The following is a 21,371-nucleotide window of genomic DNA, read 5'->3' on the forward strand; positions in this document are numbered from 1 at the left end:
CTTCTTTACGGTGAGGGTGAGAGAGCACTGGAACAGGCTGCCCAGGGAGGTTGTGGAGTCCCCTTCTCTGGAGACTTTCAAGACCCGCCTGGATGCCATCCTGAGTGATGTGCTCTGGGCAATCCTGCTTTAGCAGGGGAGTTGGACTAGATGATCTCTAGAGGTCCCTTCCAACTCTGAAATATTCCGTGATTCCATGAATATCCTGACTCTCCAAATCTCAATTTAGCCCACACCCAATGATTTCTGCAAAGCAGAGTGCCCAACAAGTACAGTCACTTTGCACCAAGGGGACAATTTACTTTAGCGGGTTGGACACCCCTGTACCACTCCAGAGGTGCACAAAGCCAGACCAGCTCCCAAGCCCTGCTCTAAGAAATCACGACTTTCTAAGGAGAGGAAAATAAATCACACCAAACTGGCAGGATTTCAGAACGGAACAGAGCTCAAAGTTCAGTGCAAAGCCGCTCCCAACAGCAGCCCCTGACGCTCCCTTCACACCAAAGCTGGCCTCAAAATTCAAAACAAGCCTGGGGAGACGAGAAAGAGGGAAACAGAAAAAGAGGGGAAAAAGGAAAAACATAAAAAGCACCCTACTTACCACCAGCTCGGTGAACATAACGTCCAGCTCCTCCACCGGTGGCATGGGCAGCGCCGGCTCCATGGTCTGCAGGGCAAAGCTGCTGTCATTGCGCAGCCGGTATGTGATCTCAGGGTGGTCGCTGCTGCGAAAGCAGCAGAAGATGAAGGAGATCCCCCGACCGCTCCTCTTCCTTGGGGCCATGGCCAAAATCCTCTGCGTCCCTCCCTTCTGGGCACTAGATCCTGAGGGGAAGAGAAGAGAGGAGGCTCGAGCAGCTGTCCTGCAGTGCTGCGCTCCCGTCCTGCCGAGAGGAGGAGGAATCAAAGCCACCCACGCGCTCAGCGCAGAGGGGAAGACTGGGGACGGTTTATCTGCCAAATATTTCTGCTCACATTTGACGTTTATGGTCCTGGCAACCTTGATGACCATGTGAATTAAAAAGAAGCATTTGCTTTGCCTTGTGCCGAAGATGGCAGCAGCAGGAGGACACGGTACCGTCCCTATGGGGAGTGGGGTCCTGGATCCTGGACACCTCCCCCCCACTGCTGCAAATCTCAGCAAAACCCTGCTGACCTCCCCATATTGTGGAAGTCAGGCCAGCCCTGGTCTCAGTCAGGCCAGAGGTATGGCAAAGATTGGAGGCTGCTGCCAGGAACGGCTGGATATGCCCAGGACCACCAGATACATGGTCCCCAGAATGGATGAATTGGTACTCAAAGACCTCAAGTGGCCCAGGATACCCTGAGCCGCAGATGGCAGCAGAGCTGTGAAAATATTCTATATTAGCACTCCAGCTCTTAAACATGTCCCTAAACATCCATCGGCAACCGCCGGTTAGGCAGCAGTTTTTCATGGGAAGTTTTACTTGGCTTTAATTAGATAAACCCTACTTCAAATTCCAGTAAATATTTACAAGATGTGATTTCAGCTGATAAAACTCACATGGTGCCAGTAGCTCAGACCTTCCTACGCAGTGGCTTATGCGGGGCATCGCTTGCATCAGTGGTCACTTGGGTTTTGCTGGTTTCTGAAAGTCGGATTGGGAGCAAAGCTCAGGGCAGGCGATGTGTCTTGCTCAACCAATAACGGCAAGGCAGGCAAATATTGCCCCAAAATTGGGACTGTCAAGTCAACGATACAAGAGAAGGGCCACCTACAAGGAATGTGGACGGCAGAGAAACACCCTAACCAGCAAAGTCAAGAATTTTTAAAAAGCCTAAACATTTGTCTTATAAAGCCACACACCCACACATTTTATCTCTGTGCAACAAGATGCTGAGATGTTAAGAGACAGGACAAACAGCCAAGGTTAATGCAGAAGGTTGAAATATAGATGACTCAGATTTATCAACAAAGCTATGAAGAGACTTGGGAAAAAAGGTCAGCAGTTGGAGAGAAGCGTCTGATCTCCCAGAGCCAGTCATTTGGATTTATACACCCAAATAAACAGCTGCCATGCCCTATAGAGAGCCAGCATCAGAGGCAGGTTGGGGGCAGACCTGGGGTCGGACCCTGCACCACCGCTTGCATGGCAAATGCTGCCCTCCCAAAATAGGGACCTTACAGAAAATTCAGGCTCTACCCACATTACTTTAACAGAGGACTTGACCCTTGAAATCGTCTTCGATTGCATAATTTTGGCACACGGTGTAATCGTCTGCTGAACCATGAGCAATGGGAAACAGCTATTGGGTCTTCATGGGGAATAATCCCAGGCTGTGAAACTGCTCTGTGCCCAGTCTGGAGGGCCGCCCCCCCTCGCTGAAGAGAGCCAAATCTCATTTCACATTTAGCTTCTTGGATTTAGAAAAATGCAGCCACTGGAGAAATTTCAGCTGCTGTGAAAGCTCTCTCATCGCAGCTTCCCAGCAGCCCACACCATGGCAAATCCATTAGCAGCCTGCTGGCATCTCTTCCATGTTAGGAGGGGTTTTGGATCTGCTGGGGAATTTCTTTCCTAAAGGAGGGAGGGAAACAAAAAAAAAACAAAGACACACAGACCTCTGTCACCTCCAACACAGAGGAGAATGTTGCAGGTTTGGGTTTTGAAAAGCCACGAGGAGCAGGGTGCAGAGGGAGATGCTGGTGGCTGCCCAGCGCTTTGAGCCTGGCATGGGAGCTCTGTCCGGACCCGCACGTCCTCAGCTGTGCAAAGTTTGGTTGCTTGGTCAATACCACTCCATGGGTACAGACATGCTGTGCCCAGAGCAGGACCTCATCCTGCTCCTGCAGTTAGTCCGGAGCAAATGAACCCATTCTCTTCTTCCATGGGTCAATTTCCATCCCCTTTTCAATATCACATCAATCTAATCCTTGAAACCTGCTGCTACATACAACCTCTGACTCGGGCTTGCAAAGATGTACAGAAAGCTTTTACCAGAACGACAGCCGCTATTCAGAGATACGTGCTCCTGACGACATTTTATGAGGAATTTGAATGACAGACCAAAAGGAAAGACTTTATTTTGGGTTTTAAAGCAGACAGGCATGTAGCAACCAAGACAAGGTATTTTTGAGCTGCTTCCAGCTCTGGAGCTATTGAGGTTCCTCATTTTCATCTATAAACAATTAAAAAAACCAAACCACCCTATAGTGTAGGCTGAAGAGGCTGCAGGTTATTAGCAACCAAGGCTAAAAAAAGTTAGAGAGAATATGTTAGCTACCAGGCAAATAGCATTAAACCTTCAGAAGGCTGATGAATATTCATTGACAAGATGAATCAAAATCAAAATGTGGCTCCCTGGCAGTTCATCAGGAGCTGCAGACAGTGCAGATTACATTGTTAGAACAAAGTCCAGCTACGCAGCCTTCTCCTTCCCCACAAATCCTACAGAAATCGGTTATTCAAGGAGAAAAACCAACAGCCCCTGGCAACCCGTAGGCTTACATTAAGGACAGCAGAAAGGACTAGCTCCACGCAGCATCACATGTTAAGTGCGCTGCTCCCACCTCTCCTTTATACCTCTGAGCACTAATTAGATCAATAAATTTAAGTCAGATTGTGATCTAATGGTGCCTTCTGGCCTTTGCTATTGGGTGGGCCAGAATAAATTAAGCACAGAGCCAGGGAAGATAGGATGGGAAGGGTCATTGAGGGAACTTCCAGACAACCCCCAAATTCCCAAGGAAGGACTGATGGGGCTGAATCATTCACAAACAACTTCACTTTCACAGAAGCAGGGGTGAAAATGTGTGTGCGATGGGCTCAGCCTGAAAGGCCACGGAGAGGGGGAGGAGGAGGAGGAAGAGAAGTAGTAGCTTAGCCCAAGTGTGCCACTAGGACCGACCGGGGTCCTCATGCAGGACAGAGGCCATGGGCTGCAGCTCAGCGATACACAGAGATAAGCACTCTTGTTTTTCCCAGCCCTAAAAAAACCCCACCAAGCCTCCATTGCCCTGAGCAGTGCTTAAATGAAATCAGTCATTAGGAGAAAATTGGACCCCGGTGTCGCTTCCGCCTTTGCTTTAAGGAAAGGAGAGCAGCAATTACCGCTTGCATATTCAAGAGCCTCCTCGGCAAGCTAAATTAGCCCGCGTGGAGCAACATGCTGCCAAAGCCTATCTGTGACCGATACCTCAACAAACTGGTTTAAAGCCAGCACCGGTATTGCAGCATTGCAGTCTGCTGCCTAAAAATACCCGGCAAGGGTACAAACACATGTAAAGGAGCGTGCATGCTCCCCTTCACACCCTCCTCCAAACCCGCCCAGAAGCTAGGAGCTAAATCCTCAAATGTGAATATTGGATTGTTGTTTTTCTGGCTCCTCTCCCATTCCATCCCAAAACAAGGATGCAAGATCCTGAGTGAGCTCTTTCTCAACGTGGAGCTTTATTTCAGTGCATTGCACAAGGGGAGAGTATTTTTGTGCAAGTGCAGTAACGCTCACTGACCATCTCTCACAAGCCCTGACCGATTTCAGCATCTTGGGCCACACCAAGCTTTCCCTCCCCCAACCCCGCAGAGTTTCAGTGCAACGTGGGATGCTTCCAACCAACAGAAATCTGGCTCTCTTCCGTCTCTGCAAAGTGACCTCCTTGGCTGGTGGTGGCTGAGAGGCACTTGGTCTTGGCAGGCAGTTTTAGAATATACTGTCACCCCCAGCTAGTGCTAGAGCTGGGTCTCCTGGACTACTTTTTACAGCACATAGAAGGCAGAAATTTGGCATCCCACACATCGCACCCTAAGCCTGTCCCACCCCACCGCTGAGCAATGGCGCACTCTCCCTTGGTGCTTCTCCCCATGCATATAACACCCAGCGCACGGTGCGGTGCACATCAAACCTGCTAATTACTTTGCATCTTTTTTTTTTTAAACAAACAATTTTAGACCATTTTCTTCCCACTGTAAGTTGAGTCCAGACCTCCATAGCAATAAAAGCTAGATGCTCCCATGGCATTTTTCAGACCAGCTGTATGTTTGAGGCATCCCCTGAGAAACAGCAAAGCCTTCCCTGGACACAAGACAGCCAGCACACTCCTTGGCCTCGTCCGCTAACCCGACCACTCCTCAGGTTCAGGATTGTGAGCCCTCCAAAATGTGTGTGGTGCTCTGCCCAGCTGATCAGGCGGCAGCATTCACACTCATCCCTCTCAAGAGTGAGAAGTGCTGTTCCGTTTCACATTTGCACCAAAGCCAGTGCAGAGAAACCCTTTTTAAAGGGGGGGATCCAAGTACTATTTGATTTTAAAAATAAAAGCTTGAAATTGAGCCCTTGTGAATGAAAAGCTCAGAAATAGGATTGCATTCCCTTAAGCAGGAGCCACCTTCCCTCCAACATAGAAGCCCAGAGGACCTGAACCCATCACCAGCACCTCCAGCATGGACCCTGTGCTGAGCATGGTGCCGGCATACCCAGCACAGCCATTCCTGTTAAAAGCAACCAGGATGATTTTTTGGTCACAAGCTCCCATGACAATTTCCAAAAACCACTTTCTCCAGTGTAAAGCTGTTTTCACATACAGGCTGGGAATGTGTGTGTTTGGTGGAAATCCATGCATGTGGACAGGAGGGGGAAAAAAGCCAAAACACTTGGCAGCTTTAAACTGTTTGACAAATGCCTTTCCCCCTCCATCCACCTGTGAAATGGCAGCCGCAGAAGAGGATGGGGACAGAACCCTTCCCATGATTCCTCAGGAAAATCAGCTGGCAGGAGAAGCCTGACTCATTGCTAAATCACAAGAGCCATAATTCTTAGTGTAAGCAAATCTCATAGACTTGGGTTTCATGTATTTATAAATACATCTCTCAAATCCTGAATTACCCCAGATCCTCCTCCCCCTCCCCAGAAATCCTATGATACTCCATAAATCCAATGCAGAGGGGTTTGCATGTCCAAATCTTGCTCAGGCTGCCCAGTACCCAAAGGATGCTGACAGGGGCTGGCTGCAGTCGCAGGCTCTCAGCTCGCTCCTGGAAAGCCCCACCTGCCAGCACCCACACAACGCCAATGTTCACCTAAAATGTGTTGACTCCTCTTTGTATTCTTTCCTTTTATTGTGGCATTCATCACACCCGAAGCATACATCTGGGCCTGCTGTCCCACAAGAAAACATTCTGCTCTGCTCAAGGGCAGATGAGATCCGGAGGCTCGATGGTGAAATTCAGGGTGCCGCAAGAAAAATCAAACCAGTTCCTTCACAGCGTCAGTAAACACTTATATGTTTACCAGTGAGGAAAAAAAGTAGTTTCATAAATTTGTAACACACTAGAAAAAGCCCTCCTTTTTCCATCTAAGCAAAATTTACACCTACTGCAAGCAATGAAAGTGCTGGGAGAGATTTTTTTGCACGTGTCTGCATGGAGCTCTCCTATCTAGAGGTGTTAATGATGCTACCCAGGAGAAAGAGCAACCACCTCCACCACACTGCAAGAATATCACAGCTCGGCTTGGAAGTTGCCTCTCCAGCGCGCAAGCGAGCTCCCTGCCAAGGGAAGCACACATGCTGTTGACTCTGCAATCCAGTTTTGGGGGGGAAGAGTGTGGCGCACAGCAGGGTGAGATGAGATCTGTCTTAGCACTCTCCGACTGAAATCAATCCTCAGAGCAGCGCCGCTTGGTTTGGCAAGCCAGCAAAAATCCAGAGCACAGGATGGTTGCCAGTGTGTTGCAGGACCGCGTCTGTCCCAGAACATGGAGATAAGCTTGGGTCCAAGGAGAAGATGCTGAGGGCTTGCAGCATCCACCCTCCACAGCAGGAGCTGCCCCGGGGATCCCCACACATCCCTTTATCCCTCCTGCAGTTGCAGAGACCAGCACAGCTCAGTGCACAGATGAATCCAACTAGGGAAGATGCTGCTGGAGCAAAACTTTTTTTTTAGTTTTTGAAGATTAAAAACCAAACCTTGCTGGAAGTTTCTCAGTTAGCTAGATGGTAAGCGGCGCAGTAACACTGAAGGAGGTCACGAGTTCTCCACTAAAAAGGTAAACTTAATCGGTGACGAGCTGAGCGCTGGCGTCAGATTCTCTAAACCACTACAGACTGCTTCATACGGGAGCTTCAGCAGACCAGCTTGGGCAAATGCCATTTACTTAAGGAACAAGGACAACAAGCATGGAATTGCAGACAAGACCCAGTCTGGGAACCTATATAAATACATATATATATATATATATATATATATATATATATATATATTCCTTAATACTCACAGGGGTGCCAAACGACTCAATGCTACAAACACACACGTGCTTTTTTTCCAGCAGCCAGACGGATTTGTGGTCCTTTTGCAGGAGCAAACCAAAAAGCTGGGTGGGTTGGTGGTGGGAGGAAGAAAGAGTTTTCAAGTCACATGTTGCTCCCTTAAATGCCCTCAATCATTTGCATCCTGAAACCTAGGCACAAACTTGTCGGAGGTGGGTTAAGCCCAAGAGACTTCCTTGGAAGACAGAGGGAGGTGGAGGCTGCGAAGGAGGCGGGGGGAGCTTGCCAGGAAGGATATTGCAGCATCCCCTTGCCCTCCTTGTGCCCCAGCCCAGTTTCAAAAGGCAGCACAGAAAAACCTGGCAAAAATGAAAAGCGATGCAAGGGGCCGTCCCTTCTGGTGCTCCCCTCACCCCATTCTTGTTTTGGGGTGGCAGTTGCTTGCACTGCATTGTGGTGGGGCTCAAAGGGGCAGAAATGCCCCTTTCAGAGCAGAGGTCACACGCAGGGAGGGATTAGCACCAACCCGGGGCTCTTCTGAAAGCCCGCAGCCTTGCACAGAAGACCCTCACAAAAGTTGTTCTTTGCTATTTGAACCTGGTCTGTGAGGGAGCCTTTGCAGGTGTCCAGTCCTGCATCACTGCAGACATCCGGGCTAGGCAATGTCAAGGCCATGTAGCCCTCAAGGCCAAAAGCAGCCAAGAGAGAGATGCAAGACCCTCTGGGCAGCTCAGGGGGCTGCTACAGCCCCGCAGAGCATCCCAGAGCGAGCATCCTCCTCCATCTCGGCTCCATCCTCATCACCCAGCGCAAGCACAAGTCAACATCCAGCCCCACTCCATTTCCATCGCTGGTTTTGTCCCCAGCTGGGAGAAAACACTCATGCAAAGCACAAAACACCTCCGGGAGGCTGATAATACTGAGCCACATGTGAAGCCCACCCCAGTGTATCACAAGTTACATATAATTAGGAAGAACCTCCCAACACAACAGGCACTGGAATCACCTCCCAGCCCGGCCACTGGAAGGAGACCTCCCCTCTCCGTATTTCCCTCTCAATCTGAAAGGACATGGAATTAAATCACTTCATTTCCAAAATCACTCCCGGCTCCAACTACTCCCTTTGATGAGGAAAAGCTTTTGTCAATAAAGACTCAACAGCCTGTCAAGCAGGGAGAGAGGAGCTTTATTTCTCACTGGAGGAGGATATTTGTTTGCCAATTAGCCTTTTCCTGGAGAACAATAGTTCAATAAAAGTTTTCCTTTATTTTAATTCCCCTTTTTTTCCTCCCCCCTCCCCAGTCCCAAGCCCTGCTCCTCCAGTGAATATTTGGTCTCTGACTTTGATTTATCGTATGCAAAGCCTCACTGCTGAGCTTTCCATTTCACTGCTCCCTATTTCAGCAGCAATCTCTGGGGTGAGACAGGCTCTCCGAGGGTAAAACCAAGGGGGAAGGCAGGCAGGTTTTTCCTCTCTTAAAGCCTCTTAATTTGGCTACGCAAACTGGAGTTTCCAACTTGCTCAGCAGCAGATGCTTCCAGTCCATCATCACAGCAACGTCTGCGGTGGGGCCACCACCACCACAGCAAGGCAATGAGGAGCTACTGTCTGAGTCCCAACAGGATAGTTTTGGAGATTTTTAGGATTATCCATGTTTAAAGTGAGGGTACTGGAACCACTGGTGTTCACGCAGCTTGTGCTGTGTAGCAAGCTGGGGTTTTTTTCCTCTTTCAAAATGGAAACTGAGTGGAGGCTGCTGTAAATAGGAGTCTTTCCTAACAGGGACCCTGACAGGTAGGTATCATTAAACTTGTAGTCTAGAAAGTGCCCAAAGCAAACAAAACACATTTGTCACATCTCTCAGGCGTCCTACCCATCTGCAGTGCTGATTTCTCTTTTAAAATTTTTAAATCCTGGTGGTAATCCAGAGTGATTTTTCCTCCTAAAGCATGAACATAGGGCTGAGAAGTCCTTCATAAGTATGTCTGATGGCAGAAATGGCCCACCAGCCAATTTCCTTCTAGTACGACATTAATACCTCCCCGTGATTCAGCAGATGAATGCTGAAAAACAATATATGTGAGCTCGCATCAGGAACAATGCAATCCCAACAGCTTCAACACAACGCCTGCTCCCACCCGGCCTGGGAAAAAGCAACATTTTTTATCACATTACATTAAAAGACTGTTTGCATTTAAGCATAATAAAGAAAAGCAGGCAAGCACAGCAGGCGAGACTAATTTGGAAGGCTTGATTATACTTTCTTTTATACTTTTTTTTATGTAGATGCAACACCGTGCAGCTTATGGCAGAAGCTCTGCTTTGACCAGGACGGAGCTGCACGAGAGCAGGACTTGGCTTTCCCAGGAGAGCTGCTCAAACCCACCGCCTGCAAGTTGGAGAACCTGCCTTAATGGAGGCATGCCATTTCAATTGCCTAACTATCCTGCCTCTCACCGATGGCAGGGAGCAAGGAAAGGCTCGCTCTGAAGTCAGCCAACCCACCACTGCTCGGGATGGACCAAATGAAGGTTCCTCTTGCTTGGCAGGAGCATCCAGAGGGAAACGTCCAGTGCAGATCCCAAGGGAATGCACTTAAAAAAATCAATAGAGACTATTTTACTGCTTAATCCAGGACAGTATAAGGATCAGCAGCATCAATACAAGCCAAATTTAAACACACTGAGTACATGTACAGTATTATTTTTTTTTGTGCACACTGATTTAACCAAGTCTGTTTTTTCTCAGACACTTGGAAGTCCAAACAGGGCCTTCATAGCATCACTACTGCTTCAGGCATCCTACCTGCCTCCATCTCTATATGCTGCTTAAAAAATGAGCCTTTCTACCCCACTGGAGCAAACACACCAGTGAGGAAACCACCCTCAAAGGTGTAATATTGCAGTGACAGTGACCACCTCCCTGCCAGGGCTATGCACAGAAGTGGATTTCTCTTCTTTGCAGGTTTTCACACTGCACCCACAACGAATTGCAATACAAGCTTCCCATCCTTGTAGATATTTATATAACAATCTCCCTTTTCATTAAAAAAAGAAAAAAAACCACCCCAGCCTCGCAATTGCAAAGAACTGTTTGAAAAAGTGACCCAAGGGGATCCTGAGAGGCTCAGACACCCTGGAGAGAAGATAATTGTGTTTGAAGTTTGTAATTTAATCTCATCAGCTGCAGGATGGCAATCTGGGTGTTCATATATTTGGGACTAGCCCCACACCAGATGCACCCACAAGCAGAGATATATCTCCCCAGCAGCCACAACACAGGCTCAGAAAGCCACAACGTCGCCCACTTCTGTTGCGGTATAGCATCATGGTCTGCCCTCTTCCATCCACCAGCTCCCTCCCGTGCACCCACTGCAACTCTGTAAGGATGCTCCGTGCTTCAACACTGTCACTTCCCTCACCTTCCTGACTCTTTGAACCAGTCCTCGATGCTCCTGGCCCCTCCCAAGCTCACAGCTCCTTGCAGATGACTTATTACTTGTGGTTGGAGTCCACCACTTTGGCCAGCAAAGTGAAAGCACTTCTTCCCATCAGCACTAGTCTGGTTTGCTCACAATCCGAAGCAGTGGAGAACTTCATCTCTTTGAGGGTTCCTGAGTCCTGGTGGTGGCAAGGTCCTGAAGCAGGGCCCGGCAGGCCTAACCAAGCTTGACGTGAAATAACAGCTCAGTGAGCTGAGCTTTATTCCTTGATTCGTACTTCCTCATGCCCACGCTACGAGGGTCACAAGCCGGCCAAGCGAATACTTCAAATGGAGCAAGCTATGTTCAGTGGGCTCCTGAAGCGACTAAGCAGAGCCCTAACAACCAAAAAGCCAAGCCAGCGGGGACGGTGCTTTCTGGCTCAGGGGCTGTAACAACATCAGAGCACCTCAGCTCTGACACCCAAAGGTAACTTTGCCGTACACTTTGCCATGAGATGGAGGTCACCATGAGAAGGGGCTGGATAAGGCTGTTTTCTGCTTAGCTCGTAGCACAAGTACATCCATCTCAAACCCTCCCTACAACAGAACAAGAACATTCAGAACCTTAACACCCAGAACCTCCATCTCAAAGCCCTCCCTACAACAGAGAGCCTGCAAGTTTGCTGCACAGCCACTGCCCTAAACCTTGAAAAACATCTTCCTTCATGTCTAACCTCGGTAGCTCACTGATCCAAATTAAAACTGCAGTTAGGATGCCCTAAACACACACTAATGAAATACCTCAAAGAGAGAGTGACCTCGAGATCATCCACAAGCTCATGACTGTCCACAGAGGAAGGAAATTAAATAGCTTTTGGCTAACACATCTTCACAGCATTTTCTAGCACAAGACCTGTAACATTGCAGTGAAAGTCTGAAGAAGCTGCGCATTGGATTTAGGTACCTGAAAACTCCAAATTCACTCCATTACTTCCAGAGATGCCACAGGAAGAGAAAACACCCTGAAATAACTCCCTCTACAGACAAAAACATTCAAAACCCCATTAATGCAGGTTTTTAGAGCTGGCAAGAGCTACCCGTCCCCATTGACTGCAACATGAGCTATGGGAGCAGGAGGAGGGGAGAAAAAGCACCTTCCAGGAAATCACAGGCATTTTTTGCCCAGCTGAGTGCCTCATGGAGGGAGCAACGAATGCATCAACAGGAGCACTTGAAGCACACTGGTGCTTTATAAATTCACTTTCAGTAGATTTACCAACATGTCATATGGAGAAGGAATGTGTGCTATGCAAATCCAACCCCAGACTGCTCCCTGCCTAATCTAGCTTTAGATTCAAATGCTTATTACCATGGTGTCTAATCAGGTAATGCGTAATAGACAGGTTTAGTTTGGGCTCCCAGTACTTCAGCTGTGTTCTTAACTAAGGCACTAGATGGAAAAAAAAAAAAAAGACAGAAAAGAAGAAAGAAACCAAGAGAACAAAACCCAACACTGCAAAGAATACAAGCTCTAGTGGAAAGCAGAGAACAAAAACCAGGCATGGAAAAAAGTATTGACACCCACCAGTAAAAGCCAGGCAGATATGCAAACATTTGGCAGCTCACCAAGAACACAGTGAACATTGAGTCCTACCCATGCCCCATTGCGTCCCTGCAGGGAAGTAGGTGGCTAGTCTTTCGGGGTCTCCCCCTTCCGCCTGTGAGACATGAGGTGACGCAAGGATCTCATACACCCACATAGGTGGCTACCAGCAGCCAGCTCTCAGTAGCACTGAGCACAGCTGGTCACACCATAACCTCCAGACTACCTTATGGATGCTCTGGGCACCCATGCCAGGACCTCCAGGGCCTGGGTAACACATGCCAAGCAGGAGCTGTTTGCTGCTTTGAGAGGAAGGGGTTCCCTTCCTGTGTCAGGGTCTGCAGCAGGACATGGGGACCACGGCAACATCATTCTTGGAGGAAAACACCTCCCTGCTTGCTGGCACCAGCCACACCCGCAGGGCTCACGCCACAGTCAAAGTCATTTCTGCCCTTACCTGCACCAGATAAGGTGATTCATTTCATTTCTAAGTTTGTCAAATAGTTGGTCTGTGCAGTCATATGCCACTCCTGGTACCTCCAGACGCGAATGTTGCACCTCCACCATGCAGCTACAACTCAGACACTGTGCACCAGAAATAACCCTAAGGCAGGGACACAAGGACCCACCACTCAGGCTTGACAGGTCCTCCTCTCAGCCTGCTGCTCATCTGCTACGCTAAGCTTTCCAGCGGTGGAAGATAGTGAGGTTTTTAACACTGTTGTCCAGCTCCGACGTTCAGGATGCCATATCCCTGCAGCTTCTCCTCCCCTGCCTCCACAATGCTGAATGGTACGCAGACCTGCAACCAGCTCCAGCAAAGGGTGAAGACATGCAAATGTTGCTACCAGCCTCTGAAGACCCTACAAGACTGCATTGATCCTGCTACACTACAGAAACTACACTTGGAGGGGTAAGCAGCACTAGGAATACCAACACTAACAAAGAGATCTCCCTCTGTGAACCTAAGCAATATAAGCCACGTTTATATTAAGGCTGCAGGATGAACTTACATTTATTAGACATCAGAGAATTCACATAGGCGAACATCCCTCCTGCAACACCTAGATGTCTGTGCAGAGCCCTGCAGGACTGGCTCTCTGGTGTCTCGTAACATGGTAAATCCAACTAAAGCACTCTTTATGGCTTGGATGTTCATAACATTTATGTGTATTCCCTGGTGTCTAGTACAGAGTGAGTTTTCATTGCATCCCTTCCCTTAATAAAAAACCTCCACAACACCATTCTAACTCGATGCCTGTTTTGACAAAACTTGCAGCAGCTCCAAGTATTTGAGATGAAAATCAACCTGGAAGAGAGGACAAAACCAGCCAACGGACTTGATGAATTGTCAGTGATGATGATTGTCCTTTCATTAGGAAACTAAGCCAAAATCATAGGTTAACTTTCAATGATGCACATTATTACTGAGGAAAGTGAGGCAGCTGATATTCTGCCTCTCAGGGACACGTGCTCTATGCTTCATCATTTACTGAATGAATATTCAAATGCTTTGAAAGGAGAAGGAAAACAAACCCAAGGAAACTGGAGGCTGCAGCGCGCAGTGTTTTCATAAGCCTGTTCAAAGACCAAGCCAGATTTACCAGCGGCTGCATCGCTGCCCGACTGCGTGGGTGGCTGGCCAGGCTCTCCCTCCGGCTCTGCACCTCCCCAGCTCATGGCAGTGCCTGGACCTGGTCTGGTGGACTTTTTTCCTTGTTTTCGTAGCTGAAACAACAGCAGGGATGGATAAACGAGGTGGAAAGACCCCTTTCCCATGCAGCCCAGCCCACAATGCAGAGGGAAGAAAACCCTTTGCAAGACTCCCCGCCTGAGGACATGGATGGAGATGCTAGTCAGGGAGTCCTTCCCAACACCAAAGGAGCCACACAAAGAGTATTTACGTGGCCACAGGGACTAAGTAACCCAGCAAAGTCATACTCATTTGTAAGCCAAAAAAAGAAAGAGTTCACATTCCCATATTTACGGCCACTACTGCCTCTGGAACTCTGTCTACAATAGTCTCTGGAACAGGGTCATTCCCAGTGATGACTGTGAAGAGGTCCCAGTGAAGAAGTCCTTCATCCCACCGTGGCAAAGGGACTCATGGACAGTTCACACACACATATTTCCAAGGGAAAAAAATATTTCAAATCCTCAGAAGCTGCATTTCTGGAGCTGTGGATAACACACATGCGAAGAGCATGGTTTGCGTATGATAAATCAGGATGGCAACCCACTTGAGATGTAAAAATAATTTAATGAATAAGTATATTTAGATTTATAACCCCACAGCAGCTTTAGTTACAGGGATGCCAATCACTTTTACACTGATCTAAAATTGGCTGGCAGAATGCCTTAGACTATATCCAGAAACCCATCTGTAACAAATCTAAGCTGTGATATCTCTGCATACATTTGGCCAAACAATATCGCTCATGGCAGCCATCTTGACTTTAAACATTCAGATGGGATTGGGGGGGGGCTCACCAAACCTGCCGCATGGCCAAAGATGAATGAATTTTGCTATCACCTACTATAAACTGGTTGGTGAAAGGACCAGATGACGGAAAACCGGTGACCGTCTGGGCTGTGTGGATGCTAATACTAATGCAATGGAGAGCAAGACAGCATCCACCTGGCTATAGATGAACCTCTTTCAAAACCTTTCATCACTCAAAAAGCAAGTTAAAAAGACCGATTGGAGCTCTGCGGCCCCTTTAAAAGGTGAAGGGATTAAGCTAGGGCTCTTGCATATTGTTTTTTTTGGATCCAACGCTCAAGACACAAAGCTGGGACAGAGGAAGATGCAGGAGAAATTAACTGAAGGTCACTGCTTGGCTCTCGATCTCAAAGCAGACAAGGATTTCTAGGGAGACTTCTCCTCTCCCACCACTGCCCAAGACCTCGCAGCTTTATCTAAACCTGCAGATATCAAGGGGAGAGGTTGCTGCTGATTTCCATGGCGCTGGTGTTGCAGCATCCCAAACTACCCTGTGTTGCTGGGATGGATCTGGAGACTTTCTGCTGCTGCCCCTCCAGCTCAAGTGGGAACCAGCCGGAGAACTGAAAAGCCGTGTCTAGTTCACAGTAAACAAAGGAAAAACTGCTCTGCGTCCCAGTGAGGCTTCTGGGGTCTGACTGTCTCAGAAATGGGGCGAAACAGGAATGGCTCCACATCAAATACAGGCTATGGGTAAATGCATCCCATTCATGAACACTGCAGTATTTTGGCAAATGCCAAGGTGGAAAAGGTTACTCTGGAATATTACTTTGAATAGCTCTGGGAACAAACCCATCATTAATTTTCAACACTTATTCAGCAAATGATTTGAATAAACAGAAGGAGGCTTGCACACACATACTGACAGCATAATTTGGTAGATTTTTGCCTATGCTCCTTAGATAATTTATGAGAAAACAGCTGCCAGCAAACACAATCACCTTCCAGTTTGAGGCATGGATTCAACTGACCCTGCCTTGGGGACAAGGTAACCTCTCAAGATCCCTTCCAGCCCAATTTTAATACCATTTTACACTGCAAACTGTTTACATGCTGGCATTTGCTCTGATTCATCCCTGGAAATAAATACGTCTAAAAGAGTAACTGATGTAAAGAAAAAACAGAAACCCAAGAGCAGTTCCCTCTCTCAAGGACAAAGCAAAGGAAAACAACCAGACGCGGAGCTATGACATCCTTGATACAAATGTTTTCCAAAGCTTCCAGCTGAAGCTTTCACAGCTAGGCTGCGACTCCACCAAAGCCTCAGGCTATGGTTACAGCCCGTGCCATTATTTGGGTACAGCATCATGGTGCATTGCAGCACGCGCTGAGGAGATGGCTGCTGATGACTTTTCCAATAACACACCTGCCAAAGCACAGTCAAGACCCTTGTGCAGAAAACACAGCGTTTCAAAGAAAAATTGTCTCTACTTTCTCAACAGGGCATCCTCCAACGTGACAGAGCTCAACTGCTATGTGGGCTTTCAGGAAGAGATGGCCAGGTGCACATGGCCAGATGTCCTCACCTTCACAGCAGGCTTTTGAGTTTATTCCAAGCAGCTTAGGAAATCACTCCTCTGCCTCTAATCCTTTGGAATTATGGAAAATAATAAAATAAAATTGTTTTAAAAACCCACTTATGGAAAGGAAAGAGAGAAAAACATACATTTTCTACACTTAAACAAGAAATGCTGAAGTTCCGTCCAAACACCAATGAATGCGGACATTTATCGTTACTACACAGCCAAAACTGAGATGGTTGTGGGAGATGCTGGTCTGAGCAGCTGACCCCAACAGCAGCAGCCAAACGGCAAGTAAAGAGGTCTCAGCAGTGCTCAGCTGCACGAACTAATCCCTTTGGGGACTGGAGGGCTGACACATGATAGGTCCCTGTCCCCAGTCTCCTCACCCCACTGCTGACACAACAGCTTCCACCTTGCCAACGACCTCATCAGAAACAGCAGTGCCTATAAAGCAGAGTCTCAGAGGTCCTTCAAAGTCCAAAGCTGATCTCCATCTCTTTCAACTTGCTTCTGGACACAACCAAAACCCAGAGCAGGCTCCTTTCCAAAGGAGCCCTCCTATCAACTGTACATGGGCTTTTGATTAGACCTTTTGTAGAGTTGAAAAAAAAAAAGCCTTGCTCGAGGATGATAAAGTCTAGACACTACAATATATTTTCCAGCTGATCCAGCAAACTGAAAAAGCTCTCCCTTGATCTCGGACTGCCACGATCAAAGCCATTATCCCATTCAGAGCCCTTCTGAAATGTTAGCTTCCAAATGTGCAAGTTATTTTTAAAATCTAAACCAGGCTAAGCCTCTTGTTTGGAGTTTTACGAGGAAAACAGGGTGTGCTCCTTCCAAACCTTCTCCCCTGCTACGTCTGGAAGTGGCTGGTAGGCACATGGCGGAGGGTGAGAGCAGGGAAGCAGCCCCAGTCCTTGGGGCACCATGCCTGTGCTGGCACCTCAGTGGCACCCAGTAGACACAGTCTGCTTGCACAGGAGGACGCAGCCCATCCTCTGAGGGTGGTTACAGCGTGGGAATACTCCCCGTCCTTAACTGAGAAGTTTTTTGGAGAGTAAACATCCTTTGCATCCCCATCCTTTGGATTTGCGCCTGCCTTTGGCATCCTCCGTCTTGGGGTTGTGTTATTCTGGGGCCCAGAAGAGGAAGCAGCTTCAAATACATTCATTTTCCACAGAAATTAAATACAACTAAATGCTACAGGTTTCCTTTACCAGGCAGCAGGACACTCAACCGCACAAAGAACAGCCAGTTCTGTGCTAAGGGACAACCAGGAAAAAAAATCACCTTCCAATTTCCTGGAGGAGTATTTCAGGTGGCTGAAAGGAAAGAAGACACACAAAGCCCTGCAAAAACATAGGAAAGCCAAAGGGACGTTGGCTCTGCCTTAAGTGGAATGCTCAAAGAGGTGACAAAAGACCAGTGAGTCCACCCCAGACTAGCCAGCACTATGTGGTGAGCACCAAACCCTGTGCATGCAGTGGCCACCACAGGAGAGAGGACCTGTAGTCTGTCCTGATGGCGAAGGCTTGAAGCGACCAGGCTGGGAGTAGTCGAAGGATGGGTGATCCAGAGCGACAAGGAGCTTGGGGACAACTGGAAGAGCTTTTTGAAAGCACGTGGCCAACCAAGTTGCACCTCCTGTGAAGGTGGACTTCTAAGAGGGGGACATTCTTCAAATAGAGATGGGGATGGGAGGTGACTCCCGCCACAGAAAGGAGAAGAGAGCAACACTGAGCATTCACATGCTCCAAAGCTATTTAAATGCCAAATTTAGCTCCCTAGCGAATGCTTCATTTAACTAAGCACCTCCTAAAGCACCAGGCAAACAAGTCACGTCGCCTCCTTTTCCTCCCAGCATTTACCTCCACAGCACTGCCCACTTCCCTTCCCTCTGTGCTTTCACCCTCCTCAACTCCCAGCAGCTCTGCTCCTCCTCCCCACCTCTCCCTCTTCCAAACCAAGCAGATCTGTGAAAAGCTGAGTGAAGCGAGCAGGCACGTGCTGGGAGGATGGGGATTAGAGACCCGCCGCCCACTTCCACATCCCTCGCTGTGGCTGGAGGGGCCATGCTGAGCAGGAGCAATGGCCGCACTGCACATCACACATCCCCAGCGCTTTGGGAGGTGTCACCTGAACCTCCATCAGCCTTCCAGTTGGGTGAACGTCAAGGAAAGAATCAGGTCGACAGCCTTTCTTAAGAATATTTCCATCACATCAGATTTTTCCCACCCCCGAGGGAAAAAAAGCAAATCGTCCAGTCTCACACTGCCATCAGCATGACGGCCACCCTCAGCTGCTCTCGGTGATAAATATTGAAGGGAAAATATCATGTGATTCATTTAGGCATTGAGCATGAACTAGGGGTGGGTTCAGCACCATATCTGTCTCTTTGTGAGGCTTTCCAGCCATCCCATCCTCTTTTGCAGTGTTTTTCTGTGCCTTTCTCATCTCCCATTAAAGAGATGGGAAATGTGTATATCACCGGCCCCCCTTCCCAAACCAAATGTGCAAATACAGGCTGAAAACCACCTGATTTCCAATCCTGGCAAACTTATAGCGGTAACTTATTTGCAGGCAGAGCTGTGATTTTTATAAGGGATTCCACTGGGTTGAGGAGTCAAAGGCGTAACTGTACAAGCGAAAGTAAAAGCTATTTATTTCTGTAAAGTCTGTTTTGGTTTTTTCCCCCCTCCTGAAATGACACGGAGTAACACAGCTCTTGCCAGTTTAGTGGGGTATACATGAAGGCTTGGCTGAAAGCAATCTCATTAAACTGGCTGGGTCATTAAGCGCCAATCCAAACACACAGTCCTCTGATCACCACATGACGGGCTGGGAACCGAAGGCAACTCACAATTAAACCCGTGACAATCAGGAAAAATCCCTACAACCTCCCCCCCCCCTACAAGCAGAATCCACCAACACTATCCCCACCCTCTTTTTTTTTTTTTTTTTAAATTTACTTACATAAGCAGCATGACAGATAACTTGGAGGAAATCAGATGCTTAACAATTAAGCAACACTTAGGCAGCACTCTGGAAGATAAATACGCCCTTTGGAAAACCTGCAACAAAAACAGAAGGTATAAACAGACAGTAACTAATTATTCTGATTAAATCTTGGAAGACCTGAAATACCCGACTGCAGCAGAACAAAGCCAGTGTGCGCTGGGGCTGCTCGCAAAAATAAGTCACACCCTTTTTTAAAAGAATTCACCCAAATAAACCTAAGTGCTTCTGTGTTGTCTTTGTTTGCGTGGTGTTTCTTAAGGTCTAGGCTGATAGGAAACCTCCGCCGTACCCTGGAGGGATCCCATCGCCTTCAGCTAAAATTAGACTTCAAGGAAAGCAGGCAAAGGCGGGTGTCTCCAACCTGTGCCAGCACGGTAAGGCTCCTACCATGTGCCTGAGGAGCGGCATGTTGGGGTTTTTCCTCCCCTCCCACCGAAACCAAAGGGAGAGGATTGTTTTGATTAAAAGCAATTAAGGAAAAGAAATAAATAAGGCATGCTCCAAGGGAGAAAGGAAGGGACAGCAGGTCTACCCCGCCACTAGGCTTGGAGGGCGCTAAGCAGGGACCAGGATGCAGGGAGGTGAGGATGCAGCTGAGCCACGGGGATGGGACAGGGCGCAATGGGATGCTCGAACCAGCGCTGAGACGAACCAGCAAAGCCCACCAGCAGCTCACCCACCATTGTGGATACAGACTAAGGCAGCTGCTTTATCACGATCCATGAAACCAGCTTTGGGAACCTCTGTCACAGCAGACTGTGTGCAGAACGAGACAAGGGGATGTGTTCAGTAGACATTCCCCTGCTCTCCTCGCCTTGGAGGAAAACCATTGTTTTCCTCCTCCCCTTCTCTCTGCTCTCACCCTCCACATTAAATGCCAGCAGAGCTCAGGGGAATACTTAATCTCAAACCTCAGTAATCAATCAGTTCACCCTCACGCATGAGAAAGAGTCACAGCAGTAAGCACCAAATCCCATTTCTGCCCAGCAATACGACGTTTTAATTACGTACATAAAATTTTCCTTTTAACATAAATCCTGAACAGATACGGGCAGCCCCCGGGTGGTAGGTGGGGAAAGACACGTTGCCGGGGAAGAACATGGGGACTGAGATGGGGGAAAAAGGAGGGGAAACCATCCTGGCAGTTATTTAAAGTGACAACTTTACATGGCCGCTCCAGTTTGCTGCTGGCACAATGATGCTTTGACCTTGCATTCATCACCCCAGAGGATGGGCAGTATCGTGACGAGCAACAAGCCAACATTCAGTACTGCCACCTGAATATGTGTTGGTTTTATTCCAACATGCCAGCAAGCATGCGGGAAAATGGGGACAGAAAATGCAGGACGGACACACGTGGAAAGGTTTGCGACAGGCTGTGACACAAATAACAGCAACTGGGTCTCAATGGGTGCTGTGAGACTTACTCTAAAAACTGTTCACATCACAGGGAGCCTTTCTAGCTGGGTTTGAGCAATTTTGGGATAGTTCCCTGCAAACATTTGTTTTTGTCCAAGTGCAAGCACGGCCAGACCAGCAGGACCATCACACAGCTGCCAGAGCGACAGGTAGGCAGCTGCGAGCAACATCCCTCCTTCACCCAACCAGAGCAGTCTTGAATGGCCTAGGTCACAGCTAGGTATGTTAAAAATAAATATACTTTTTTAAATATAAACACGTGCACAGACTTTTCTCATATATAGGAACAAAAGAGGGGGCACCCTGCTGAAACCCCATGTGCAGCTCAGCTGCTTTCTGCAGCAAGGAAGGAAATGAGCAGCAGAGACCAGGCACACACCCGCTTGCTGTGGAGTGGTTTGGCTCTGGAAACATTTCTGGATTCCCCAGTGCGAGCTCTGACCTCCACAAGCCGCGAAACAGTCTTGAAGCCATTCTGGAGGAGAAGCAGAGGGGTCCCTGGGTACTCAGCTGGGCAGGTGGAACAGGATGGAGAGGTGGGCTCTGGGTGCCCACGGCGACGGCTGACCCCAGTCCACGCCCCATCAGCTCAGAGGTCCCCAAAACACCCATTGTGCCACAAGAACAAGTCAGAAACTAGCACAAACCCATGA

At 48.3% G+C, this 21,371-nt stretch overlaps 1 protein-coding gene across 5 annotated transcripts in view; it reads right to left on the reverse strand.

Annotated features, from left to right (window-relative positions):
• DAAM1 (dishevelled associated activator of morphogenesis 1) overlaps positions 1-21,371 on the reverse strand; it is a 96,371-nt gene that overhangs the window by 58,713 nt on the left and 16,287 nt on the right. For all 5 annotated transcript variants that reach the window (XM_063333625.1, XM_063333628.1, XM_063333626.1 and 2 more), the window contains 2 exons: positions 19,255-19,352; positions 602-825 (listed from right to left, as the gene is read on the reverse strand). In XM_063333625.1, the coding sequence (XP_063189695.1) occupies positions 602-784 (183 nt within the window). In that variant the 5' untranslated portion in view covers positions 785-825; positions 19,255-19,352. The remainder of the gene's footprint in view (positions 1-601; positions 826-19,254; positions 19,353-21,371) is intronic.

This window comes from Chroicocephalus ridibundus, chromosome 4, assembly GCF_963924245.1.
Source record: "Chroicocephalus ridibundus chromosome 4, bChrRid1.1, whole genome shotgun sequence".
NCBI lineage: Eukaryota > Metazoa > Chordata > Aves > Charadriiformes > Laridae > Chroicocephalus > Chroicocephalus ridibundus.